The 25,224-nt window shown below is 41.1% G+C and overlaps 1 protein-coding gene across 1 annotated transcript in view; it reads right to left on the bottom strand.

Moving 5' to 3' along the window:
- Window positions 1-20,670, bottom strand: part of LOC306998333 (NACHT, LRR and PYD domains-containing protein 3-like) — a gene marked incomplete at its 3' end in the record, with an annotated part of 34,487 nt that extends 13,817 nt beyond the window's left edge. The window contains exons 1-8 of the mRNA XM_079612298.1: window positions 20,428-20,670; window positions 20,129-20,324; window positions 18,208-20,035; window positions 16,396-16,566; window positions 11,953-12,126; window positions 11,126-11,296; window positions 3,921-4,094; window positions 3,348-3,521 (exon numbers count right to left, since the gene is read on the bottom strand). Of these exons, the coding sequence (XP_079468424.1) occupies window positions 3,348-3,521; window positions 3,921-4,094; window positions 11,126-11,296; window positions 11,953-12,126; window positions 16,396-16,566; window positions 18,208-20,035; window positions 20,129-20,162 (2,726 nt within the window). The 5' untranslated portion in view covers window positions 20,163-20,324; window positions 20,428-20,670. The remainder of the gene's footprint in view (window positions 1-3,347; window positions 3,522-3,920; window positions 4,095-11,125; window positions 11,297-11,952; window positions 12,127-16,395; window positions 16,567-18,207; window positions 20,036-20,128; window positions 20,325-20,427) is intronic.
- Window positions 20,671-25,224: the final 4,554 nt, after the last annotated feature.

The raw sequence follows: 25,224 nt of genomic DNA, 5'->3' as shown, positions 1-25,224 counted from the left end.
CGAATGGAATGACACTGTTGCCTTGAGCCCTAACACTCTCTGAAAATGTTTGATAGTGATGGCTTGGCCTAGCTTTTCTTGGTCACCGTGGCCAGGATGGACTCGATCCGTGCAGGAGACAATTGTGCTTGCATCCTGACCGAGTCCCATACCACTCCCAGGAACGTAGTTTTCTGGGCTGGTGTCAACACGCTTTTTTCCGTGAGAAAACCGTGAGAGACAACCCTGCTATTTTCGTCTCGTCTCGAGGGAAATTCATTTTTGATGTGCATTCACTGCTCATCATTTTAATTCCTCAGAATTAACTGCAGCCATAAACACTGGATAAGTGAAACACTGTCTAAATGGTAGGCTGAATTAAAATATCTAACTTCTTTAGTCAGATAATGTTTCATCGTATTAATTTCTTAGAATTAAATATAGCCATCACCAGACAATACTGTTTTAATATTTATTTATACGGTCTCGTGATCAACACGCTGCCTCGGCAAACGCGAGATTCGAGCCCTCGGGAGGAAAGTCAACAGGTGCGAGGATGAAACAGCGCACGCTTCTTTTGTACGCGCACGGCACCGAGATATTTCTGAACACTGTGAGCACCCTCAGGAGCTGACTGTGAATGCCTCGCCCAAAACAGTATTATTTCACATATCGCGTGTGTCCCTTTTATTGCAGACCCGTAAGCTACGCGCAGCCTCGAGATTCGAGTCGTTCACAATATCGTAGCCACAAAGAATCTTTATTGCAGAGTAGACCCGTAATCTACACGATTGCCTCGGCAAACACGAGATCCGAGCCACTATAGATTCTGCAATGCAGACCTCAAATCTGCGCGCTGCCTCAACAGCGCGAGATTCCAGCCACAGAATCTTTATTGCAGAGTAGACCCGAAATCTGCACGCTTGCCTCGGCAAACGCGAGATCCGAGCCACTATAGATTCTGTATTGCAATGCAGACCTTAAATCTTCCCGCTGCCTCAACAGCGCAAGATCCCAGCCACAGAATCTTTGGGTGTATTCACACCTGCCTTGTTTGGTTCGATTGAATCGAACTCTAGTTCGTTTCCCCCCTTGGTGCGGACCTTTTGGGCAGGTGTGAATACAGCAATCGAACTCGGGTGCGGACCAAACAATCGAATCGAGACCCAGCTGAAGAGGTGGTCTCGGTACGGTTCCAAACGAACTCTGGTACGGTTCGTTTACGATGTGAACATGAACCGACCCAATTGCCAGAAAGGACTGCGCCTTTGAGTTAACAGGCTTCCGTAGTCGGAGTTGCGTTATGGGAAAGTGATCTGTTGTTGATTTACTACATTTTGGCATAATGGTTTGTGTTATTGTTCGTTCAAGTGCGAAAGAGAATTCCATTCCGGCGCGCTGTCTGGCTACACAATACTGTTGCGCGTCGTGTGTGCATCATTGAAATGAAATGAATGAATGAGTGTGTGCGCATCAGGACATTCAGAGCGTTCTCTTTATTCTAATCGCGCATAAATGCTTTAAAAGCATTTGCATGAATACGAGCGAGTTCATATAATGTAACGATAGTTACAATACAAGGATGGTGGGAGTGTGTGTGTGGAAGTGTGCACTTCCTAATTTCCCTACTTGAGAATCCTTGTCCAATGAATGGACGACCTTAGCACACGTGTGGTTTTGTTTACAAATTTTGGTTCACTTGCAAAAAGAGCAGTGTGAAAGCGAACCGTACCAAACAAAAAAAACAAAAATTATTTGGTCCGGACCAAAGCAAGTGACCTGTCGGACTTTCCTGGTGTGAATACACCCTTTATTGCAGAGTAGACCCGAAATCTGCACGTTTCCTCGGCAAACGCGATATCCGAGCCACTATAGATTCTGTATTGTAATGCAGACCTTAAATCTTTCGTGCTGCCTCAACAGCGCGAGATCCCAGCCACAGAATCTTACTGCAGAGTAGACTCGTAATCTGCACGCTGCCTCGGCAAACGTGAGATCCGAGCCACTATAGATTCTGTATTGCAATGCAGACCTTAAATCTTCGCGCTGAGATCCCAGCCACAGAATCTTTATTGCAGAGTAGACCCGAAATCTGCATGTTTCCTCGGCAAACGCGATATCCGAGCCACTATAGATTCTGTATTGTAATGCAGACCTTAAATCTTTCGTGCTGCCTCAACAGCGCGAGATCCCAGCCACAGAATCTTACTGCAGAGTAGACCCGAAATCTGCACGTTTCCTCGGCAAACGCGATATCCGAGCCACTATAGATTCTGTATTGTAATGCAGACCTTAAATCTTTCGTGCTGCCTCAACAGCGCGAGATCCCAGCCACAGAATCTTACTGCAGAGTAGACTCGTAATCTGCACGCTGCCTCGGCAAACGTGAGATCCGAGCCACTATAGATTCTGTATTGCAATGCAGACCTTAAATCTTCGCGCTGAGATCCCAGCCACAGAATCTTTATTGCAGAGTAGACCCGAAATCTGCATGTTTCCTCGGCAAACGCGATATCCGAGCCACTATAGATTCTGTATTGTAATGCAGACCTTAAATCTTTCGTGCTGCCTCAACAGCGCGAGATCCCAGCCACAGAATCTTACTGCAGAGTAGACTCGTAATCTGCACGCTGCCTCGGCAAACGTGAGATCCGAGCCACTATAGATTCTGTATTGCAATGCAGACCTTAAATCTTCGCGCTGAGATCCCAGCCACAGAATCTTTATTGCAGAGTAGACCCGAAATCTGCATGTTTCCTCGGCAAACGCGATATCCGAGCCACTATAGATTCTGTATTGTAATGCAGACCTTAAATCTTTCGTGCTGCCTCAACAGCGCGAGATCCCAGCCACAGAATCTTACTGCAGAGTAGACCCGAAATCTGCACGCTGCCTCGGCAAACGCGAGATCTGAGCCACTAGATTCTATATTGCAATGCTTTATTTGGGACAATTCTTATGGGACAAACAACACCAAATAGGACAGACAGTTTGTTTTACACAGAGCGCTTGCTGAAGAGCAAAAAGCTAACTCTGTCTTGTGCCGGCTTCCTTTTGTAAGCTTCCGTGTATGCCGTCACACGATACATCATGAACGCAGCACCAATCAGGATTGGATTAGTTTCATTCATACTTCAGATGCGTTACGCTAAGGACGTTCCCCCCAAAGTGTCAATCGACACAGTTCGAGTTCCCTCGAAAGGGAACTTGTAATACATTTTTTCTCATCTTAATGTAGGGAATCAACTGGTAAAATTTCATGGTGATATCTGCTAGTTAAAATATTACCCTATTCACCTGTAGTGTCTCGCCTTAAACTGTTGAAGTGATTTTAAGCATTTTGATTCTTGTATGTGAATGTGACTGACCTCAATCTCTCCAGTTTACAGTGTGAATCCTTCAGTACGGCACATAAGTGCTTCACTCCTGTTTTTCCTAGTGTATTCCCGCTCAGGTCCAGATCTCTCAGTTGTGACGGGTTTGATCTCAGAGCTGAAGTCAGGATGAGACTCTGTTTCTCTGTAATACTGCAATAACTCAGACTGAAGATAGAGAAAGAACAATAGTTCACATCTATGATGATCATCTTATTGAAGAGCTACAGCAGCATTTAGTGTCCAATAGTCTGTTCTGAAACCCAGTCACACTAGTTCTGTGCGCTGGAAGACACGGTTTCTTCTCTTCCATTTTAACTATTTATTTGACGTCTCTCTTCTTTATTCTCTGTTGAAAAGGCAGATTTCTGCATGTACACAATCAGTATATTGTATCAAATGCTGGAAATTAAACCATTACTATCTAGATAAAAACACATACAAATGTGAGCAATAGGGAAACCCCAGAAAGTGCACTGCTATAAACAATGAAACATAAACCCTGCTCTCTTTAGATAAATAAACTTCAGTCACACTGTAATTGCTGTACAGTATAATGACACTAACTGTAGTTTCTCCAGCTTGAATTGTGGGTTCATCAGTAGATCACTGAGGTTTTCCACTCCAGAGTCTCCTAGTGTATTCCCGCTCAGGTCCAGATCTCTCAGGTGTGACGGGTTTGAGCTCAGAGCTGAAGTCAGGATGAGACTCTGTTTCTCTGTGATACTGCAATCACTCAGACTAAAGACAGAAAGAGAAAATAAAATTAATCAGATTTATGATGATCAACTAACGTGTTTAGCTTCATCCAGCAGACTTCTGCTGACAAATAAACAGGGATATCCAGATGCAGGTAACAGAGAAAGACTATACATTGTTCATTTAAATATACTACTTTTTGTTAGTTTACACATTCATTTCATATAATTTTTAAAGGGTCATGAAACCCCCTAAAACAATTTTTTTGAGATGTGAACAGATATGTACAGGCTGAACATCACTGAAAATAATAAAAGCACTTATAAGTATTACCAAATAAGTGGAAATGGGTTATTTTCAGAGGTGGAAAGTAACGGATTACATTTACTCGGGTAACTGTAATTGAGTAGTTTTTTTTGTGTACTTCTACTTTTTTAAGTAGTTTTTCAAATCTGTAATTTTACTTTTACTTAAGTACATTTTGTTTGAAGTATTGTACTTCGCTCCATCTTTAAATCATATCCGTTACTGAGTAAAAAATAAATAAAATAATAATTTACAAGGAAAAAAAAAAAAAATCGCGCTCCGTAAACTACTGCATTGATTGATTGAAGGGCGGGAGAACCGTCTATGGGGAGAACAAACGAGCAAAAAAGGTGATGCAGACCCAGCTGAAAGTAAAACGCCGTCAAATTCTTATGAAGCGAACCATGGCCAGTATGTGAATACTTTAGATGTAGGAAAAACGCGTGGTTGTCCTCGAGGATAGATATCCAATTTGCAAAAAATGTGGACGCAATGTGGCTGCAAAAGGAGGAAACATAGAACCCGTCAAAATAAAAGTTTGGTTTAACTAGGAAAAATTATGACAGAAATAGCCTATATTACTATTGTATGCCTACAATAGAACGTACTTCTCAAAATAATAACAATAATATGAATTTAAAAAAATTAAACATTATTTAAGGAATACTTTTTTTGTCCATGGTTTAATTTAATAAATCTGTTCTGCAGAACTTTCCCAAAAAATTAAAGGATAACAGTTTACATTTATTTGTATTAAATCATAAAAAGAAACGTTCATTTTTTGAATAAAATACATTTCATAGGATTATTCTTAAACATTTCAATAAATTATTAATGTTAAAAATAGTTGTTAATCTAATGGTCATTGGTCAGTTATTGAATTTAGTTGATTAGACATGTTTTATTGAAATTGTAATAAACACAACAAACAAATAATTTTAAGTATGTTATAATAAAAGCATGTGTTAAACCAAAACACCTGTTTTCATTCATTTAACTGTCATTTTAACTGATGATAATAATAATAACAATAATTTAATAATTGATTAAAGGGATAGTTAACCCAAAAATGAAAATTAGCCCATGATTTATTCATTTTCAAGTCATTCTAGGTGTATGTGACATTCTTCTTTCAGATTCGAGAGTTATATTAAAAAATTTCCTGGCTCTTCCAAGCTTTATAATGGCAGTGAATGGCCGTTTCTGTTTTGAAGTCCATAAAAGTGCATCTATCCATCATTAAAGTGCTCCTCACGAGGTTAATAAAGGCCTTCTGAAGCAAAGCGATGAGTTTGTGTTAGAAAAATATCCATATTTAAAACTTTACAAAGTAAAATAACTAGCTTCCGACCAGACGAACATACAGATTTCACTTAAGTCTAAAGCGCAATTTATGCGAGTAATGCGACGCACTTCTGATATTTACACTACGCCATGACGCACTACGCTACTTCAACGTCATAAATTGCGTAAGTTGTGCTTTAGACGCAAGTAGACTGCGTTTGGCCGGAAGCTAGAATGTTACTTTGTAACAAGTTAAATATGGATTTTTTTTCTTAAACTCATTGCTTCGCTTTAGAAGGCCTTTATTCCCCGGAGCCGTATGGAGCACTTTTATGATGAATAGAGGCACTTTAATGGACTTTTTAAATATAACTCTGAAAGAAGAATGCCATATACACCTAGGATGACTTGAGGCTGAATAAATCATGGGCTAATTTTCATTTTTGGCCTTTAATACCGTAAACAGTAATATTTTCTGAGACATTACCATACTGTGAAAATCTCACACCGTTACAACCCTACACGGGAGAGCCCCCCACCCCACCCCCGCTGTTAAAAAAGTGCTTTCGGAGCATGCGATTGGCTGAATGTGAGGTAGAAGCGTGCTTTCGGAGCGTGTGATTGGCTGAATGTGAGGTGGAAGCGTGCTTTCGGAGCGTGTGATTGGCTGAATGTGAGGTAGAAGCGTGCTTTCGGAGCGTGTGATTGGCTGAATGTGAGGTAGAAGCGTGCATTCGGAGCGTATGATTGGATGAATGTGAGGTGGAAGCGTGCTTTCGGAGCGTCTGATTGGCTGAATGTAAGGTAGAAGCGCGCTTTCGGTCTGGTGATTGGCTGAATGTGAAGTAGAAGCGTGCTTTCGGAGCGTGTGATTGGCTGAATGTGAGGTAGAAGCGTGCTTTCAGAGCGTGTGATTGGCTGAATGTGAGGTGGAATAGTGTATCTTTTGCGGAAGAGCTTTATTGACTAAACGTGACGCATGTATAAATTCTCCCCCCCCTTCACATCGGTCTCAATCATTTGAATTTATACTTTACCTTTGCCGTTTAAAGGGCACCTATTATGACATTTAAAATGTTCCTAATGTTGTTTAGGGAGTCCCCAACAACAGTTTTACGTGCATGCAATGTCAAAAAACACTTTTGTTTTCGTATAATATGCATTTATTTTTACCTAATTTGCTCACCGACTCCCAAATGATTCGTTCAACGACTCATTTTTCCAAACCCCTCCTTTGCGCGACGCTAATCTGCGTTGATTGGTCAGATGACCCAGCAGTGTTTACAGAGATAATACTTATTGTTTAACACGGAGTACAATGATGCTTTTATCAATTAAATCGTGTTATAATAATGATTATAGTCTGCTTTGTAGTTTGTAGTAAAAAACTAAAAATAAGATAAAGAATTTAATGTTACGTTAGCGAGCATAGCCCAGAGTTCATATTGTAAAAGCACAATCAGTCTTTGTTTGCATTAACCCGATGCATAAACATAACGTTTTTACAAAAAAAAAAAATGCAGTTACGTTACTACGAGGTATTATTCTATTCTTTAAGACAACTCCGAAAACAACGACAAACACTTCACATATCTCAATACAATTGCCATTGAAGACCTAGAAGCTAAACGGTGCTTACACAACAAACAAAATAATTATTAAGCATGCTACATAAAACATAAAAGCAACAATTATTAATAACACTTACAGGTTGTGATACGGAGGAGGAAGCTGATGCAAATACACTTGGAACTGAACCTTCCTTCAATATCAGCTGGCTCGCGAATCCAAGTTTGATTGCATTTAAAAAGCAATCGTCTTCAAAATGGCGCGAACAAAGCACAAGGCTCGGACTATTCTGTGGTATAGTTATATGAATTGTAGCCACTTAGTCTTCAAATGCTCCTCCTTGGGCAGATGAAAAAAGTTGGCTTTTGAGTCGCACTTCAGAACACAGCGTCTCGTCGCCATGATATTTTCCCTGGCCTTCACCACTGGTTCCGGTGGTCCCTGTTCCGGTTGTTCCAGTTCCGGTGGTACCGAAACGGAAGATGAGAAGGAAGACTTCCTCCGTGACTGCCCCGGTGGTCCCGAGTCCGTTGGTCTTGGAGGTCGTCCCCGCGCAGCCCGCTGTCATCCCGGAGGTCGTCCCCGCGCATCCCGCTGTCATCCCGGAGGTCGTCCCCGTGCAGCCCGCTGTCATCCCGGAGGTTGTCCCCGTGCAGCCCGATGTCATCCCTGTGCACTCCGCTGTCAGCCCTGAGATCGTCTCAGAGCTGCCCACCATCAGTCCTGCCACGGCCAAGAGGGCTGTCTACCTCTTTTATGCAGTGGCAGTACTGAATGCGTGGAGGAGTCACGTCACGTCTGCCAAGCCTGAGCTTCACGTCACGTCTGCCGAGCCTGAGCTTCACGTCACGTCTGCCGAGCCTGAGCTTCACGTCACGTCTGCTGAGCTTCACGTCACATCTGTTGTTGAGCCTGAGCTTCACGTCACGTCTGTTGCTGTTCCTGAGCCGGTGTCTGTTGCTGTTCCTGAGCCGGTGTCTGTTGCTGTTCCTGAGCCGGTGTCTGTTGCTGTTCCTGAGCCGGTGTCTGTTGCTGTTCCTGAGCCGGTGTCTTCCTGAGCCGGTGTCTGTTGCTGTTCCTGAGCCGGTGTCTGTTGCTGTTCCTGAGCCGGTGTCTGTTGCTGTTCCTGAGCCGGTGTCTGTTGCGGTTCCCGAGCCGGTGTCTGTTGCTGTTCCCGAGCCGGTGTCTGTTGCGGTTCCCGAGCCGGTGTCTGTTGCTGTTCCTGAGCCGGTGTCTGTTGCTGTTCCCAAGCCGGGTTCTGTTGCTGTTCCTGTGCCATGGTCGCCCGAGTGGTCGTCTTCGCCCTGGTCGTCTCCGCCATGGCCGCCCGAAGGACCTGCCCCGTCCCGGCCGCCTGCACAGCCGGATCCACCCTGGCCGCCCGAGGGAAGGGCTCCGCCCTGGCCGCCCGAGGGGTCTTCACCGCCGCGGCCGCCCGAGGGGTCTGATCCGCTCTGGCCGCCCGTGGAGTCTTCTCCGCCGTGGCCGCCTGAAGGGGTTCTTCCGCCGTGGCCGCCAGTTGGACTGACGTTTCTGCCCTGGCCGCCCGATTGACTGTCTGCTTCGCCTTGGCCGCCGGCTAAGCCATCACCCCCTTTTCATGTTCCCCTGCATGGTCCTGGCCGTCCCATCCCTCCCCCTGATCCTCCTTTCCACCTCCCTCCTGGACTCTTGTTTTGTTTGTTTTTTGTGGGTCTTGGAGCGTCTGGTAGCCGCTCCGTAGAGGGGAGGTTATGTCACAATGTCTGGGTGATGTCCCCTGGGTAGCCACTAGAGGTCCTTTTCCCCCACAGGTGTCAGTCACTATTGGACTACAATCCCCATCACCCTTGTCGGACTCATTATCACACTCAGCTGTTCCCACTCACCTTGTTAGTGTCTGTCTATTTATTCCCTGTCTGTTTAATCACTTGTTCTGGAATCCTTGTTTCTTGTCACGCGCTTCCCAGAATCTGTCTTGCTTTGTCTTAGTGTTTGTTTCTTGTTTTTGGACTGCTTATATGGTTTTTGACCCTTGCCTGGACTGGTTTTGTGAGTACGGATTACCCTAATAAATAATACTGCTTTTGGATCTACCTGTTTGTGTGTGCGTACGTGACAGCCCTCATGCAGGGCCGTACACACCAATGAGACCTTGGTAATTTTTCGACGTTATACGCCAGAGAAACAAGTGCGCCGCATCTTTAGAATATTGTCTTTCAACTTCTGTTTTTGCGGTCGCTCTCTATATCTCTATGGCATCGCTGTCCAGGAGTAATTAGCTGTTGAAGTGGATTTACTTATTGTAGAGTTAATGAAAGTTATCATGAGCATGGTAATGTTTTAAGCAGATGTCTTAACAAATGTCAGTAGACCGGGAAGATTTTAAAACGAGCCGTTCATTCATAAATAAACAAGATCGCTGTGAAAATGCAACGCTGAAAAGGGGCTATACAGTATATGGTCTATTTAATGAAGGTTGTGAAGTAACTGCCTAATATTAACTCTACTTTGATGCTGTAATGATATTGCACATCACCACGATAAACGACCTCATCTGAGCTGCTTCAGCGGACTAACAACAAAGAGAAGAAGAAAGAGAGAATGTGATGGAGATGAGAGAGGAAGAGCAAGTATTGCATACTGTGCCCAGGGTGAGATTATCATTATTACAATGGATTCATATTGAACACAGATATTATGTTCTTTGCTATAACAAGGGAAACTATAAGCTCAATTTAACAGCAAAAGTACCTATTAAATATATTTCCATAATAGTATTATTGTATAAATATATATTTGTATACCTTGAATGTGTTTGAATATTTCACCAGTATCAGCACTGGGACTGTTCACTGTATTATTCCACTTGTCTGTGTTTGTGTAACTTGCATCATTAAGCCAGTAGGGGGCGACACGTGACTGTCTTTATGGGTGAGCAATTGAACCATTATTGAACTGATTAGTCCAAAAACATTGAATAATTCAGGAAATATTTATTCTTCAAGTATTTGCCCTTTTTTTCTTAAATTTTTTAAAATTTAAATTTTTTTTTTATTGGAATCGGAAACAAGAAGCGATAAGAACCGGATTCGATAAGCAGAATTGGAATCGGAATCGCTAAAATTGAAACGATACCCAACCCTACATGCAATATACAGGCGCCATCCAGCTCGTCGGGAGCAGCTGGGGTTAGGTGTCATGGACACCTCGACACTTGGTCAGGTGGAACCGGGGATAGAACCACCCTTCCGGTTTTTAGACAACCTACTACATGAACCATTAAGCCACTGCCGCCCCCATGATTCTGCATAAATCTGCATGATTCATGGGGTCACAGAGATCATCGTCCCCCTGTGGTGAACCATTGACATTTCCAAACATAACTTAGCCTCGTTTCCTGAAATCATGCGAGTTTGGCAGTTTGATACACGCTCTGAACCTCTGGTTCGAAACAAAAGATTTGTAAAGTTTCGTAGCTTCATGAATGTGTTTCGAAATCACTAGCGTTCAGTGGATCTTATTATAGGCAGATACTGATCACAGACTTTTAAAATGCACTTGTTAAATTTTTACAAGTTACTGTGCCATAGTATATTCTATTCAAAATTAGACATTTTGGGAAATACAAACATTGATTGAAAGCAGTTATGAACATTTCTGATTCAGATGTCACAAAAAACATTGTTCTGCCTCTACAGTTACTGAAATAATTATTGAACCATGATCCAACTGTCTGTCTTAACCAAATATTTAAAGCTTGATATCACGTTTTAATTGTGTGTTTTTAATTTGCTGTTTAATTATATTACTATAAATTGTTGTGGCTCTTTGTGAAAAAAATGCTCTGACTCAAACAAGTGAGGAAATATGATCATCAGCTAACATTACAACTAAAAGTAAAGCAATATTATAAATAAATGAGCAATACTCACGTCAGTGTGTTAAGTCGACAGTGTTTATCCTGCAGTAGAGCAGCGATCTGATTCACTCGTGTGTCTCCTGGTTCATGTCCCCTCAGATTCAGCTTTCTCTGGAGTAACGGGTTTATACCCACAACTCTATTCACATACTGACAGGCTTCCTCTGCAGAAGGACTCACAAACCTGCAGAAGAGTCAGTTCAGTTCTCAACTAAATGTCTGTTACATTACAAAAGGTTCATATGATACAATTTTTCATTTTCTTTGTACATTTAAATAAAATAAAAAAGAAACTAGAGCGGCACACAGTCCTAAAGCAGATTCATAAGAGAAACGTCTCATTACAATACAGAGTGTAAAATTAAGATATTTCTGGCTTTTAAGCAGGAGAAGTGAGAAACGTCAGCACAGAGAAAACTGGCTTGTGAAACTGCATGTTTGTGAACATCTGGAGACTCATAGACCTGCTGTAGAGATGCAGTGAATCTGGGCTTGGTGGAAAACTATTGTGTTTAGAAAACTATTTCACTAAAAGATTATCTAGAATTTTGATGAGAAGTGTGCACAAAAATAAATATTGTGCATTTCAATGATTAAGGTATACTCCCGAATAGCAGCCCAAATACTGACCCATAATGTCTATTTGACCTTTAGCTCGTATCACAACTAAACTGTGTTGATGTTTATCATCATCATGACAGAAGCTGCAGCATCTGATCTGATCTTGATCATTTTGATGCAACAAATTGTCAAGCTAATTGTCAAGCTAAAATACTATATTAGTTATGAATATTTAGCCCCCATATAACTAATTTAGTTCATTATTTGATCCCATCTCACCTCAGTGTCTTCAGTTGGCAGTCTGGATCCTGTAGTAAATCACTGAGCTGCTTCACTCCTGATTCTCCAGGATCATTCCCTGTGAGATCCAGCTCTATCAGGTGTGAAGGGTTTGATCTCAGAGCTGAAGCCAGAGCTTTATAACCTTCTTCTGTCACACTGCAGTTACAGAGTCTAGAACAGATTAATAAGGCACATACATCTTTAATATGTTAGACATCAACATCACTTTCGAGATTACAATTATCTAAAACTGTGTAAGCCTGTTTATCGGTCCAAATGGGGGTTTCCCGTTAATTCCATTTAAGCTTTTATCTGACTCCATTTTATATATCTGACTCCATTTTATCACAACCTCGAATTTAAGTTAGATTGTCAATTGGTTATTGGTCAATTATATAATAGTTTAGCAATACATTCGATTGTTCTATTTAATTTTTTACTTATATTTTACCCGTTCATGTTAGGAAGCTATGTCGCTCAGAGGTCCTCACGCTCACAATCTCGCCAGCTTCGTTCACTAAACAGAGGTAATTGCTATATACCTGAGATCGGTCACATTCACGCTTACACAATCAAAGATACTTTGGTATAGCCGCCATGATACCAAACGCATACACTTGAAATTAAAGTTAGACATTAGATTAATTAGCTGCGCAGTGTCTGTCCGCCTAAATGATTTATAAATAAACATAAAAAACTAGTAGGCTATTTGCAGTATATTAAACAGTTTTTGCACTGAAATTACCGACCAGGCAGAACAATCCTTCCATCCACCATAGATCATTTCTCAAATTGCTTATCTGATTTGTCTCAGTTACTGCCTGTACCCAAACAAACAGATGAATTAGAGGAAGTTACTAGCACTATGAGCACCATTCTCTCTAGAACATTGGATATTGTTGCACCCATTAGATTAAAAAAGGTCAGAGAGAAAAGTAAAGCACCATGGTACAACAATACTTCGCATGTTCTAAAGAGAGAAACCCGTAAATTAGAGCGTAAATGGAAACAAACTAATTTAGAAGTCTTTAGAATCGCGTGGAAAGACAGTATGTCACGTTATAAAAAGGCCCTAAAAGCGGCAAGGGCTGAGCATCTCTGCAAACTAATAGAAAACAACCAAAATAATCCAAGGTTTTTATTTAACACCGTGGCTGGACTAATAAATAAACAGACGTCACCTGACCAAAATATCCCGTTACAGTTTAGCAGTAATGATTTCATGAACTTTTTCACTGAGAAAATAGAAAGCATCAGAACCACAATTGTAAACGTTCAATCTTCAATCGCGCCTTAAAAATCAGCCTCAATTATCACCCCGCAAGAACAATTACAGTGCTTTACAACTATAGAACAAAAAGAGTTAAACAAACTTATCACTTCATCTAAAACAACAACATGCTTATTAGATCCGATACCAACTAAACTACTGAAAGAAGTGTTACCTGTAGTGGAAGAGCCTCTCCTCAATATCATTAACTCATCTTTAGGTCATGTTCCAAAAACATTTAAACTGGCAGTTATAAAACCACTCATTAAGAAACCACAATTAGACCCACATAATCTAGCAAATTATAGACCCATTTCAAATCTTCCATTTATGTCTAAAATATTAGAAAAAGTTGTGTCCGCTCAACTGAGCTCTTTTTTGTAAGAAAATGACATCTATGAAAAGTTTCAGTCTGGATTCAGGCCACATCATAGCACTGAAACTGTGCTCGTTAAAATCACTAATGATTTACTTTTAGCTTCGGACCAAGGCTGTATCTCAATACTAGTTTTACTCGATCTTACGGCTGCGTTCGATACTATAGATCACACAATACTCTTAGATCGACTACAAAATTATACTGGCGTTCAAGGACAAGCATTAAGCTGGTTCAGATCATACTTATCTGACCGCTACCATTTTGTCTATTTAAATGGAGAAAAATCGATCATAACTTCAGTAAACTATGGAGTGCCGCAGGGATCTGTGCTAGGCCCTCTATTATTCTCAATATATATGCTGCCACTTGGAAATATTATAAAGAAACATGGAATTAGTTTCCATTGTTATGCTGATGACACTCAAATATATATTTCATCACGGCCGGATGAAAACGCTAAATTATCAAAATTGACAGAGTGTGTTAAAGATATAAAAGATTGGATGACGCGTAATTTTCTTTTATTAAATCCAGACAAGACAGAGGTACTACTTATCGGTTCAAAAAACCACCCACAAAACCTCTCACAATACAACTTTAACATAGTAGGATGTCCTGCTACTTTATCCTCTACAGTAAAATACCTGGGTGTCATACTAGACTGCAACCTGTCTTTTAAAAATCATATTTCATATGTTACAAAAACTGCCTTTTTCCACCTTAGAAACATTGCTAAGCTACGTAATATGCTATCAGTTTCTGATGCAGAAAAGTTAGTTCATGCATTCATGACCTTGAGACTAGATTACTGTAATGCTCTATTAGCTGGTTGTCCTGCATCCTCAATAAACAAGCTACAGTTAGTCCAAAATGCAGCCACTAGAGTTCTTACTAGATCAAGAAAATATGATCATATAACACCAATCTTATCATCTCTACACTGGTTACCTATAAAGTTCCGTATTAATTATAAGGTATTGTTACTGACTTATAAAGCCCTAAACGGCTTAGCTCCAGTCTATTTAACGGATCTTCTATCGCCCTATAATCCATCGCACTCTTTAAGATCACTAAATTCGAGGCTTTTGGTTATACCTAGGATATCTAGGTCCACCAAAGGAGGGAGAGCATTTTCACATTTAGCTCCAAAACTCTGGAATAGCCTTCCTGATACTGTTCGTTGCTCAGACTCGCTCTCCCAGTTCAAAACTAGACTAAAGACGCATCTCTTCAGCCAGGCATTCATATACATTTTTTAATCTTACAGTTAAATCCGGCCTCTAGTTCATAACCACCAGAGGAGAACTGGCCCCCGACTGAGCCTGGGTTCTCCCAAGTTTTTTTTTTCTCCATTAGGTCACCTGATGGAGTTTTAGGTCACCATTAGGTCACCTGATGGAGTTTTTAGTTTCCTTGCCACTGCTGCCTTTGGCTTGCTCAGTTGGGGATATTCAATTTAATTAATCAATGAATAATACTATTGATTAGCATTACCAAACATGGACGTTTTATTATTATTTTAATTTAATACTGTGAAAGCTGCTTTGATACAATCTGTATTGTGAAAAGCGCTATACAAATATTCTTGACTTGACTTGACTTTCTTCAGCATCTTCCTAAATACTCAGACCAAGGCAGAAACCTCTTTTTAAATGTAAACATGAAGTCAAAATGGGAATTTACATAAATCACCGTCCCAGACTTACTGGGGCCAGAAGTTGATTTACATGGGGGCACACCCACAGCAGTTCACAAGATATCTCTAAACTCTCCACACCTTATTACCTTTTTGGTTTACTTCTGTGGGAATGAGACCTTTGTACCAGAAGCACTGAGACATTTCAAATGAATAATACTGTATGATAATAGTTAATAATAAACCATATTTTCGGGTGAATTCAGATAGGCACGGATGAAGGGAATGATGTGTAAATTGGGAGGTGATCAACTCAAGTGTGATCGTGTCGCGAATGGGGAGGGTATTATAGCAAGAGAGTTCAAATATTTTTAGACAAATACAATCAGAATGATAGATTATGTCCATCAAAGTGCATCCATCCATGATAAAAAATGCCTTGGCTCTTCCAAGCTTTGTAATGGCAGTGAATGGCTGTATATATCAAAGTGCATCCATCCATGATAAAAGAGCTCAACACGGCTCTGGGGGTTAATAAAGGCCTTCGACTTTAGAAAAATATCCTTATTTAAAATGTTATCGACTAAAATAACTAGCTTCCGGCCTTTAGTAGCTGCATCCCAGAACTGTGTGGTGCACTTTTTTTACAAAAAAAGATATTTGACAATGACCCTCAGGATCTCTAGCTCTTATTCTGATATTCAGAGGTGGAAAGTCCAGGGGTCAGAAAGTAAAAGTCCTGCCATATGTTTATTCCACCCATGAACTCAGTCAGCTTATTTCACTAATTAGTTCTATCTCCTGGCTGAAAAACTGTGCTAATTAGCAAATCCAGGTGATTGGAACGAAATACTGAGGAGGACTTTTACTTTCTGAACCTGGACTTTCCACCTCTGCTGATATTTAATGTTAGACCTTTCCTTTTCTTGGAACAACATTAATGCTTAATGTCACTTCAATATTACTCGATGAAAAAACACAACAACAATAAAATAGCACAATGACAGGATTGATATGGTATACCCACGTTGTAACAAATAAATTAAATATCTTTGAATTTTTCACAAAAGTTCTCTTTTGCGCCTTTGCCTCCGGCATCGTCCTGTCAGTCATCGCACCTCACTCTAGTCATGTGACTCCTGTGGCTCAACTTACCTCAGTATCTCCAATTTACACTTTATATGCTTCAGTCCCGTGCAGATCAGCTTCACTCCTGAATCCTGCAGATTATTATTGTTCATGGTCAGCTCTTTCAGATTGGTGTCTGATCCAAGAACTGCAGCCAGAGCTGAACAGCTTTTGTCTGTTAAGTTACAATAATTTAACCTACAATAAGTCACAACACAGAATTAGATGGAACACATACAATACATTTTCTATATATAAATATTAAATACATTTTCAATTTATTTTTTACATAAACAGCATATACAGCAAATAGGGGTGTCACGATTCTCCAAATCCTCGATTCGATTACATTTTCGATTCTAAGGTCACGGTTCGATTCGATTCTCGATTTTTACTTTTTTTCTTTTTTAAAGCACAGGTTGCTATGCCAGTTTTAGACCAGACATTTATGCATAAAAGTTTATGCATCTGACCTTTGTTCGCAATGTACCACACTACATTGTTAAATTTAAAACATCTATTTTTTTACAAATCTCTCAATCTACATATTGCATTACATTATTATTACATTAAACTAAATAATTACTCATTTAAAATATCTAATTACTGGGAGAAACAGGGGGACAACTAATATATGATGTGGTAATATATATGTACTTTATTTAACTAGCCTATTTTATAAAAATATCAATGTTTTATACTATAATCTTTCAGAATTTCATCTTACTTTTTGGCAATATAAATAACATCTGTACCAAATTACATTCTTTCTCCCCAGTTTGGGTATATGAATAAAATATGTTTTTTTTTCTTCCTCAAGTATGAATATGAGCTAATATATATATAATTCTATATAAGTCATACAAGTCTGGTGTATCTTATGATACAAAACAAACATGCAAACATTTTTACATGGTCTTTTATATTTTGTCTTAAAGGTCCCGTTCTTCGTGATTCCATTTTTTAAACTTTAGCTAGTGTGTAATGTTGCTGTTAGAGCATAAATAATACCTGTAAAATTATAAAGCTCAAAGTTCAATGCCAAGCGAGATATTTTATTTTTACAGAAGTCCCCTTTCAAAGCCTACAGCGAACGGCCGGTTTGGACTACATCCTTTACTTCCTACTTTAATGACGTCACTAGAACAGTTTTTTGACTAACCTCCGCCCACAGGAATACACAAAAAAAGGCGCGTGGTCTTGTTGCGCTCCAGGAAGAGGAAGAGTTGCGTTTGTAGAGTGCGTTTGTCGCCATGTCGTCGAGACGCTGTTATTTTCATCCCGGAGTCAAATTACCTTACAATAACACTGAGCGCATGCATCTCCACTATGGTAAGAGGCGTGACCTTTCCGGGCAACGTGCGCTAACCTGCTGTCCAATCACAACACAGGGTTCCTTGTGCCTTGTGCCAGCGGTTCGCTGGCACAATCAGAACTCGTTACGTATTTCTGAAGGAGGGACTTCATAGAACAAGGAAGTAATCAGCCGTTTTTAGGAAAGTGAAAACACCGGTATACAGATAAGTAAATTTTGTGAAAAATACAGTTTTTTTTTACACGCGAAACATGAATACATGTTATATTGCACACTGTAAACACAATCAAAGCTTCAAAAACACACGAAAAACGGGACCTTTAAGGTTTGATAAACTGTCTCCACACACACACACACACACACACACACACACACACACACACACACACACACACAAAACTATTTCATATGTCAGGCTTTACAGGTATAGGTTCATGACGGGGAATCACTACAGAGTAATGTAGATAAATGCATTTTTCAGATGAGAGCTAAACATAATATAACAAAATATATTAAAGACTTACAGGGCTCTTCTGGAGGTTTTAATGACTGCCGATAATCTAATGAGACACTCGTCTGATTTCTTGAATTTCTGAAGCTCAAACTCCTCCATCTCTTCATCTGATGTCAACAACACAAATACTAAAGCAGACCACTGGGCAGGTGAAAGGTCACCAGATGAGAGACTTCCTTTGCTAAGGTGGCTCTGAATCTCTTTCACCAGAGTTTGGTCGTTCAGTTCATTCAGACAGTAGAACAGATTGATGGATCTCTCTGCAGGAAGATCATCTTCTAATTTCTGCTTGATGTACTGAACTATTTCCTTGTTGCTCTGGTCATTGCTGTCTTGCTGTGTCAACAGACCTCGTAAGAGTCGTCGATTGGACTGGAGCGACAGACCGAGGAGGAAGCGAAGGAAAAGGTCCAGGTGTCCATTGTCACTCTCGAGCGCCTTGTCCACTGCAGTCTTGAGAAAATCAATCATGGTTTCATTTCTGTTTTTCGGTTCTGCAGACTCATGATCAAACACACTTGTCTTGGTGATGTCTAGAAACAGATGTGCATAAAGGGCTGCAATAAACTCTTGAATGCTCAAGTGAACAAAGCAGTACATGGTCCCAAGAACGATCCCTGTTTCCTCCTTAAAGATCTGGGTACACATGCCTGAGTACACTGATGCCTTATAGACGTCAAGACCACAGGCTTCCAGGTCTGTGTCATAGAAGATCAGGTTGCTTCTTTCCAGCTGATGAAATGCCAGTTTCCCCAGTGAAAGGATGGCGCCTTTATCCCAGGAAACATCTGGTGTGTATTCTCCATCATACTTTCGGCGGCTCTGCTGGATCTGAAAGCGGAGAAAGTGTGTGTACATTTGTGTCAGAGTCTTGGGAGTGTCTTCAGTGTTTGATTCCTGCAGTGTTTTAGAGATCTCATCAGCCTGAATGTTCACATCATTATTTCGTTTCTCCTCCAGAATGTTCTGGAGAACAGTGGCTGAAATCCAGCAGAAGACGGGGATGTGGCACATGATGAAGAGACTCTTTGATTGTTTAACATGATCTATGATTGTGTTGGCCTGATTCTGATCAGTGAATCTTTTTTTGAAGTACTCTTGCTTCTGTGCGTCGCTGAATCCTCGTATCTCCGTCAGCCGGTCGATGCAGTCAGGAGGAATCTTACTGGCAGCTGCTGGTCTGGTGGTGATCCAGATGAGAGCAGAAGGAAGCAGATTTCCCTTCATGAGGTTCGTTAGGAGAACATCCAGAGAGGCTGGTGACGATACATCACGCCACGTCTCATTACAATCAAACTTCAGAGGAAGGCGACATTCGTCCAGTCCATCAAAAATGAACAGCACTTTGAACTGATTCCTTCTTGTAAGGTTCAGTCCTTTTGTCTCTGGGAAAAAATTAGTTATAAGGTCCATCAAACTTAGTTTTTCTTTCTCCTTTAAGTTCATCTCTCTGAATGGAAGAGGAAATATGAAGCTGATATCTTGATTTTCTTTTCCTTCAGCCCAGTCCAGAACAAACTTTTGCACAGAGACTGATTTCCCGATGCCAGCGACTCCTTTTGTCAGTACAGTTCGGATCTCCTTGTTTTGTTCAGGCGCTTCAAACAAATGTGTGCATTCAACCTGTATCTCTTGTGCTTCATGACGCCTGGAAGCAGCTTCAATCTGTCTCACCTTATGTTCAGTATTGACCTGTTCCCTGCCACCCTGAGTGATATAGAGATCTGTGTAGATGTTATTCAGAAGTGTGGAGTCACCTTGCTTCGCAATTCCTTCAAACACACATTGATACTTCTTCTTTAGGCCACATTTCAGCTGATGAATGAAGAACAGCTCATCTAAACACAGGAACAGAACATAGATAGATTTAGTCTTATTTTCTCTCCTACATTTATAAGAGACAATCTGACAGATGATCATGAGTCTCTCACCTTCTAGAGCATCAGCAGCTTCATCTTGCTTCATCTCTCTCAGGTAATGTAGTGTGAGATCAAGAGCTGATTCCTTGATACTGGATCTGTTCTCAATAAAGTCCTTCACAAAGTGTTGTGTGTTCTCATTTTGTAATATTTTCTTTAACTTCTCCAGTTCATTCCTCAGAAATGTGATTATTTTGCTCTCAAGATCCTACAAACAAAAGTAAGAGACAAGACAGAGTAACACAATTTAAGCCAAATTGTACATCTACATTTGGTCAACACTATTTATTCAATAATTGTAATACATGTACCGTATTTTCCGGACTATAAGTCGCTCCGTAGTAAAAGTCGCATCAGTCAAAAAATGCTTCATGAAGAGGAAAAAAACATATATAAGTCGCACTGGACTATAAATCGCATTTATTTAGAAATTTATATCACAAAATCCAAGACCGAGAACAGACATTTAATCTGGAAAGGCAAGTTATTCAGCTCCACAATAGCACAGAGAACAACAGGCTGAATAGGTGTCCGGCATGTTAACGTAACACAGGGTTTCCCGCAGCATTTTGGCCGCCTAAGCAACACACGACTGCCGCCTCAACTACTTCGTCAAAAAAAAGTATAAGAGCAATCACCGCCGCATTACTCTGTCCTGTTTAGAGCTTAGATTCTCTGCCCGAGCCCGTTATTTCCCGCCGCTATACTCGGGCCGGGCCCGTGATCTAGAGACGTGCGGCGCGGGACTAGATTTGATGGCCGAGTGCGAGCGCGGCGGTAATGCACTCACTCTGTGTGTGCGGGCTGCGGAAGAATAAAATGATTAAATAGAAATATCTATGAATAAAACATATAAAAACTAATAAATTGTTATTCATCTGTTGCAGAAAAGCAACAAGAACAACTAAAACAAAATAGAAATGATTTATAGGCTAGAGTTTCTATTTGTAACATGTTTGCAGCGTTGAGCGACATGCGTTGATTTCTTGAACGCAATGGCCAGTCAGAAGCATTTAAGATCCTCACTGCTCAAAACTGACTTTTTGTTCAGGGCTGAATTCTGCATGCTGGCAAATCCTCTGATTATAACAAACAAAGTGTAGATATTATGAAAGATTCATTATGCAGTCAGCTTAATTGATAATAACAGAGATGTATGAGATCGCGATGAACTGATGTCAGCTTTTTAGTGTGGCAAAGCGGTGTTTGCTCAGGCAGTTCTAATTTACCTACTTTCGACTACGCCACCTGGGGAATTTCACCCCAGGAATCTAACGGTAACTCTAATGTAGAAGGCACGCACAGGTCCTAATCACGTTGAGTCAGAGACACAGATAAATTGCAAAAATAGATGTACGTTTATTTCATTCAGCGTTAAAAGACATTTGTCATTAAAAAGGTGTTGACCAGCAATCACTTCAATTTACTAAATCCTAATGTTGGCTGTGGGGGGACCTGGGCACATCCAGGGGGCAGTCTCAGGATATCACCTTTTTGGAAATTACTCTACTCAGTGCACGCACACCAGCACAGCACACTCAACGACTCATGTAAGAGAAGACCACAGCACACAGTTAGGACACCACCACCAAATTCGGTCACTCGTCTGCCCCCCGTGCGCCCAGGACCTGCCAACAAACAAAAGGAAAAAAATACATTAACCAGTGATATATAACCAAAATAACATGTAAGCAAAAATGATATATATAAACAAAAATGATATTGTTTACAATTTCAGGAGGGGACCAACTCCTTGGTCCCGATCTGGTCGTCACAAATCCAAAACCCCAAAAATAAGAAAACTCTATAAACAAAATCACAATTTCAGCAGCATAAGTCAACCAAAAATAATATATAAATTTACCAACACAGCAATTGAGTAGGAAACAAATACAAATTCAGAAAACACTTGCTTCTTAACATAAATCAAAGTAATAAACAAAAAGACAAAATAAACTCAAAACATACCACGGTTACAAGTCACCGTCAGTGGAACTGGTTCATTGAAACGATTCACCTGATGCGGCTCACCAAAACAGTTCACCTACAATGATTTACTCAGAATGGGTTACTTGAAGGGTTTCTCACAAAACAGTTCGCTCGGACGATTCACTGGAAATTATTCACTCAGAATGGGTTACTTGAAGGGTTTCTCACAAAACAGTTAGCTCGGATGATTCACTGGAAACGATTCACTTAGAATGGATTACTTGAAGGGTTTCTCACAAAACAGTTCACTCGGATGATTCACTGGAAACGATTCACTTAGAATGGATTACCTGAAGGGTTTCTCACAAAACAGTTCACTCGGATGATTCACTGGAAATGTTTCACTAGAACCATTCACTTGGTGTGAAACCGCGCCAAACAGAACAAAAACAGAACAGCACAAAAGCAGAACAGCACAAAAGCAGAACAGCACAAAAACAGAACAGCAGCTGGTAAGGCACAGCGCAAACAGGCTCCACAATGAAGCACCAGGCAGATAACACTCGTTCAGAATGGCGATATTGTCCTTGTCGCATGCAACGGAGCACGCTGTCCCGGGATCAATATGAGAGGAATAGGGCCAAATGCCTCCGACAACGCTCACCAGCGCAGACAAATCTGTCTCAAATGTCCACATACAACTTCCAACAGCACCCAGACCGGCCTACAGCACTGCCAGAGGCCAGCAACTTCGGTGAGCTTTTACGAACGGCAACACAGTTTGCCGTGCACTCGATTAACCAGCAGCAGGGCACATGGATGACGTCATGGCCCCGGACGATGACGCATGCCAAAATAGCAGGTAGGCTGTGCTCTTATTCACACTGGGTGCCGGGCCATTGGCCAACCATTAAACAATTACGAGTGGGAGGGGCGATAGACCGTCCTGCTACATTAGGAATTATTAAAGGGTTAGATCAGGATTTTAGACATGAATCTCTATAGCTTCCCCATAAGCAGTGTGGTGCATTGACCATGACTTACCCCCGACAGCGTCCTGTGAGCCGAGCTCCGGTCCAGTTTTGGTCAAGATGAAATTAGTCCGGCAAGTTTGCTGGGGTCACGGCAATAAAGCTTTTTTCTTCTCAAATCAATATGTGTTCAAAAGAGTGATATATTTAAAGCACAAAACCGCTGTCTATGGATAGGTCAGACCTCGTAATGGCTTAGCACTATTTTCTTCCCCGTCATGTCACTGCGCGCTGCCGCTACCTACAGCCAGCTGCGAGCTGCGCAGGCGCACACCACTTTTTCAGTTGTTCGGCAGTGTTTACAGCAGTGTTTACGTGCTCAGAACAGCTACACGAACGAGCTAACATAGCTACTCACCGAGAGCGATCAGTTTGTACACCACCATTTGTCGGCCACTCGATGTCTCACTGCAGCAGCTGTGGCTCCAGCTTCAACTTGTTCGACTTCTCTGTCCATCCTCTCTCTTTCTGTCCTTTCTAACTCCATCTGGCGTAACTCGACATCTGTGTATTCAGGTTCGTAAAGATAACCTTTTGGCTGTGTGTCGAAGTCAATGTTGTCATCGTCGCTGCTGTAGTCTGACATTTTATCTTTCTCTTTACGAGTTGTAAACAAAGTTACACGTGCGCGGCTCGCAGCTGGCTGTTGGTAGCGGCAGCGCGCAGTGATATGACGGGGAAGAAAATAGTGCTAAGCCATTACGAGGTCTGACCTATCCATAGACAGCGGTTTTGTGCTTTAAATATATCACTCTTTTGAACACATATTGATTTGAGAAGAAAAAAGCTTTATTGCCGTGACCCCAGCAAACTTGCCGGACTAATTTCATCTTGACCAAAACTGGACCGGAGCTCGGCTCACAGGACGCTGTCGGGGGTAAGTCATGGTCAATGCACCACACTGCTTATTGGGAAGCTATAGAGATTCATGTCTAAAATCCTGATCTAACCCTTTAATGGAGCGCACTTTGCGCGCATTCAGTCATGGCAAATCATGCATGCAGCCTGCTTGCTTTTAGGTTAAATTAACAGTGGTTTTTGTGAATGTTAATGTTAATAACAAATAATTTATCAGGAGCATTTATGCTGATGTGTATGGTGGCGACACGTAGGCTAACTTGAAGGTATTTCATGGAGGTACAGGAAAAAAAATCTTTTTTTCCTGACAAACCCCACCACCTTAACTAACACATTTTCTGTGGGAAACCCTTCAGCTACACAATAGCATAAAGAACATATTCCTGGGAGGCTGAATAGGCTAAATTAACATAAGCCAGCGAGTCCAGCAAGTTACCGGTAAGCAAGTTCACCAAGCTCCCGCAACCTCATTCCACATCACTGTACTCTTCATCCTCGGTGTCGCTTCTGAAAAACTGAGCTAACTAGTGCGCCCTCTCGCGGCTGTAGACGGTAATGCTTTCTCTTGGTTAATCTCAGTCAGTATTAATTAATTTTGATATATAAGTCGCACCAGACTATAAGTCGCAGGACCAGCCAAACTATGAAAAAAAGTGCGACTTATAGTCCGGAAAATACGGTACATAAAAAAATCCAGTTAAAAGACTAACATGCTGACCAAGTTGTGCTAAAATGTGTTTAAAAGGAAAAGTAAGTGATCAAGAAAAATGTAATTACATTTGTTTGTTAGAAATATTTAACATTTACAAAAATGTGTTTTCCTACCTGGAAGATCCCTAGAACAGCGGTTTTCAATAGGTGAGGCGCGCCTCCCCGGGGGGGCGCCAAAGAGCCACAGGGGAGGCGCGACACGCGAAGAAAAAAATAACTGTATGCAGCTAAATTGTCGTGTATTAGCTTTAAAATTAAAATGAATTCGTTTCCTTGTCCCAAGTCAACAGAAGTCAGCATTAAGGGAGGAGACAGTCACAGGACCCAGCAAAAAACGTAGGAAATATGATCATGAGTAACTGAGGCCTATTTAAAGTTAGGTTTTATCTGGTCGGGGTCCGATCTACACCTCTGCCGCAGTGTGTGGTTTGCAAGGAGTTGCTAGCAAATGATAGAGACTAGGCTTGCTACGATAGTCGGTTTTACCGGTGTTACGGTGTTCAGTCACTCACAACACCGGTTTCATCACTTGCCCACCGCAAAAAAAAAAGTTTAAAGCGTTCAAAATATTTAACGCAA

Source organism: Phoxinus phoxinus, assembly GCF_949152265.1.
Source record: "Phoxinus phoxinus genome assembly, chromosome: 5".
Classification (NCBI taxonomy): Eukaryota; Metazoa; Chordata; class Actinopteri; order Cypriniformes; family Leuciscidae; genus Phoxinus; species Phoxinus phoxinus.
Note: the sequence above shows the minus strand (reverse complement) of the source record. Positions and strands in the feature narration are given on the sequence as shown.